At 61.7% G+C, this 3,074-nt stretch overlaps 1 protein-coding gene across 1 annotated transcript in view; it reads right to left on the minus strand.

The window, feature by feature from the left end:
• RGS14 (regulator of G-protein signaling 14) overlaps positions 1 to 2,014 on the minus strand; it is a 4,224-nt gene extending 2,210 nt beyond the window's left edge. The window contains exons 1-6 of the mRNA XM_009893753.1: positions 1,784 to 2,014; positions 1,576 to 1,668; positions 866 to 1,009; positions 548 to 697; positions 239 to 359; positions 25 to 149 (exon numbers count right to left, since the gene is read on the minus strand). Of these exons, the coding sequence (XP_009892055.1) occupies positions 25 to 149; positions 239 to 359; positions 548 to 697; positions 866 to 1,009; positions 1,576 to 1,668; positions 1,784 to 2,014 (864 nt within the window). The remainder of the gene's footprint in view (positions 1 to 24; positions 150 to 238; positions 360 to 547; positions 698 to 865; positions 1,010 to 1,575; positions 1,669 to 1,783) is intronic.
• Between the last annotated feature and the right edge of the window lie 1,060 nt (positions 2,015 to 3,074).

Below are 3,074 nucleotides of genomic sequence, written 5' to 3' on the forward strand. Positions count from 1 at the left end.
GCCAGTGCGCCAGCGACAACTCACCTCTGTCCAGGGGCTGGCAGACGTGCTGGCCGAGGACAGGAAGCCCAGGTCCAGGCTGGCTGAGGAGTTGAGCGAGCCCTGGGACTCCCGCCACAGCATGGCATTCCCACCGCCTTCTCCCCCTTCTAGGACAGACAGAGGAACGGTGGTGGGGACCGTGGGCTCCCTTTGGGGGCAGCACAGTCCCGACTGCCCCACTCGGGGCAGCACCTACCTGCCCAGGAGGGCTCCCGCCGTTCTCCCTTCCTGAAGGACCGGCGGGGGCTGCGGTTGGCACCACTGCCCGCCGTCTCCACACCCAGTGGCAGGGACTTGCCCAGCTTCAGCTTTGACTTCTGGGGTGAATAGAGAAGCACCTCAGCGTGGGGACATCTGAGGCTGCCTCTTCCCTTTCCCCACTCCCCTGACCTCTTGTCTGTCCTCAGCCTGGGACTGGATTTGCTCCGAGGAACAGGGAAAGGACCCAGAATCATTTTCTCAGGCAAAGGGACAGGTCTCCATCCCCCCTTCCCACCCCACTCACCTTGCTGAGGTCAGGCGGGGGGCTGCTGCTGCGGGAGTGGGGCCGCAGGTCAGGCAGGGGCTGTCCCTGGCTCTCTGCCCGCAGGCAGGCCTGGTAGAGCGGGGATTTAACGAAGCGCGTGTAGCTGTCAAACTTCATCAGGTTAAAGATCTGCAAAGGGAGGATGCATGGGCTTAAGACCCCTGCCCACCTACAGCTCACTCTGGCCACTGCCCCGTGGCACAGCCCCCCGGTGACAGCAGAGATGCTGGGTGATGCGCAGGGTGGTCCCGCAGCCCCCATCCTGTGGGTGGGGTGGAGCACAGGTGCTGCTCATACCTGGAGCTGCTGGATGCGAAACATGTCTGGGGAGGGGGTGGCCAGCATGTCCTCCCCAATCCAGGCCTGCTTGTCGATGTTCACGGGAGTGACAGAGTGGCTGGAGAGGAACTCATCATAGATCCGCCGTGCCTCCTGGGCCAGCTAGGGGAGCAGGGGGTGTCAGGTCAGCACCAGGAGTCCCCTCCTCACTGTTGCCCTGTGGGGAGCCCCTGACTCACCCCATGGAGCCACCTGAGCCCTCTGGGGCTGAGTCCCCCTGGGACCAGCTCGGTACCTGCACATCAGGACGGGCATCAGAGCCAGCCTCCACCACCCAGTGCCAAGCTCCGGGCACAACACGCCAGTGTCTCCATGGAGGTACAGCCCGAAGTAGGAACTGTCACCCCCAGCTGTGTGGCTCTGTCCTCATGAGCCCCTGTCTAGCTCTCTGCCCTTGGTCTCTTGTCTTCCCAGCAGCATTCTCTACCCTCTGGCCACCCTGGGCTGGAGAAGCATGTTCTGCTCCGTGGACTGTGGCTTTTAAGATGCACATTGCATCTCCTTCTGCCTCCCGCAAAAGACCCCAGCCTGCTCAGCCTCCCAGAACAGGGGTCTGCCAGGACCCTGGGACATGCAGGCACGACAGCCACCTCCACCTCTGCCCACATCCCTCCCAGCAGCTGCATCACCCAGGCTCAGCCACACCATGGCTGTGCGGGGGCCAGTACCTGCTGCGTTTCACTGGCCGGGATCTGCTGGAAGCGCTCGCATGCCTGCCAGAAGTAGACATTTTCGGCACTGAACTCCTTCTTGAGGAACTCCTGCAGGGTAGAGAGAGCTGCTGGCCTGGATGACACCACAGCTGTGGGACGGCTTGGTTGCCAGTGACCAGGAGTCAACGTTAACAAGGATTGAGGTCTGGGCTGTGGCACTCACAGTGAAGTAGGTGACAGCCACACGGTCCTGCAGCAGCGTCTCAAAGGATTCGGCCCAGCTGACCACAGACCCTTGTGTGGATCCGCAGGTGGCCGGCGGTCCTGGCAGGCTGTTCACGCTGTGGTTGCTGCCACGGGCCCTGGAGGCATTTAGCTCTGAGAGAGAAAAAGGGTCAGTTCTGTCTGCCTGGGTGTCCCCCAGCGTCACACCCCTGTTGCCAGCAGCCCCCATATCTGCAGTGAGTTCATCCACCCCATGCTGATGCGAGCCAGCGAGACGTCAGGAAGGGAGCATGAGGAGCTGGTATCACAGTGGCATCCTCAGCGGATCAAGCGCCGTGATGCCACATCTGGCACCTTCCGGTGTCACAGCCCTCCCTGCCAGCACTGGCCATCCTCCCTTCCCCAGGGTGTCACTGTGACTCCACCTGTGACTCATCTCCCCCGGGGAACAAAGCTGATGTGGGGAAGGCACCCAGCCAGAGAGGGAAAGTGGGGTGGAAGGGGACACAGGGGGCACATGGCGTGGAGGGAAGCTCAGAGGATGGGTAGAGGTGCCTGAACTTACCTTCTACATTCCTCTGGCCATGACAAGGAACAAACCCAGCGAGAGGAGGGCACACAAAGTGTCATACGTGGCTCCCAACCCCAAGGAAACCCTCCCTCGGGGAAACCCAAGGTGACCATGCATTCAAATGGAGTCTTCCGTCTTTCTGATGGAAGTTCCCAGGGGCAACCCCAGCTTTTGAACTGGTCTGGCTGGTGAACAACTGGGAGTAGAGGGTCATTTGCAAGAGAACGTAAGGGTATGGAAGCAAGGCTCTCCCAGCAAAGCTGGCAGGAGCAGAGGAGGCAGCAGGCTGCTGCTTTGCCAGGCTCCCCACCCTTCTCCTCCTGTACAAAACACGGGATAACTGCACACACCCTGCGCGTGCAGATGGGAACAGCAGCCCCTGGCACCTTGCACTGGAAGGATCCTGCAGCGGGACCAAGATGTGCAAATGGGCTGACTAAGATATCTGGTGCACAACGAGACAGATGGACAGACTCCCTCAGGGAACCCAGGGCTGGCCCCTACACAGGTTCTGCTTTCCCTGGGAAGCCACTCGGCCCCAGCACCCAAGGAAGTCAGCTGAGCAGCCAGAAGGGAGGGACAGGCGACACGGGGCCGTGCGGGATGGATGGGGAGGGTATGGCGAGTCCCTGGCACAGGGCTTAGCCCGGCACTGGGGGGGGGGCAGCCATGCACTTGCCCACGGCACAGCCTGGGCTGACACAGGACCTGGCTCTCT

This window comes from Charadrius vociferus, unplaced genomic scaffold (genome assembly GCF_000708025.1).
Source record: "Charadrius vociferus isolate BGI_N301 unplaced genomic scaffold, ASM70802v2 scaffold1041, whole genome shotgun sequence".
NCBI lineage: Eukaryota > Metazoa > Chordata > Aves > Charadriiformes > Charadriidae > Charadrius > Charadrius vociferus.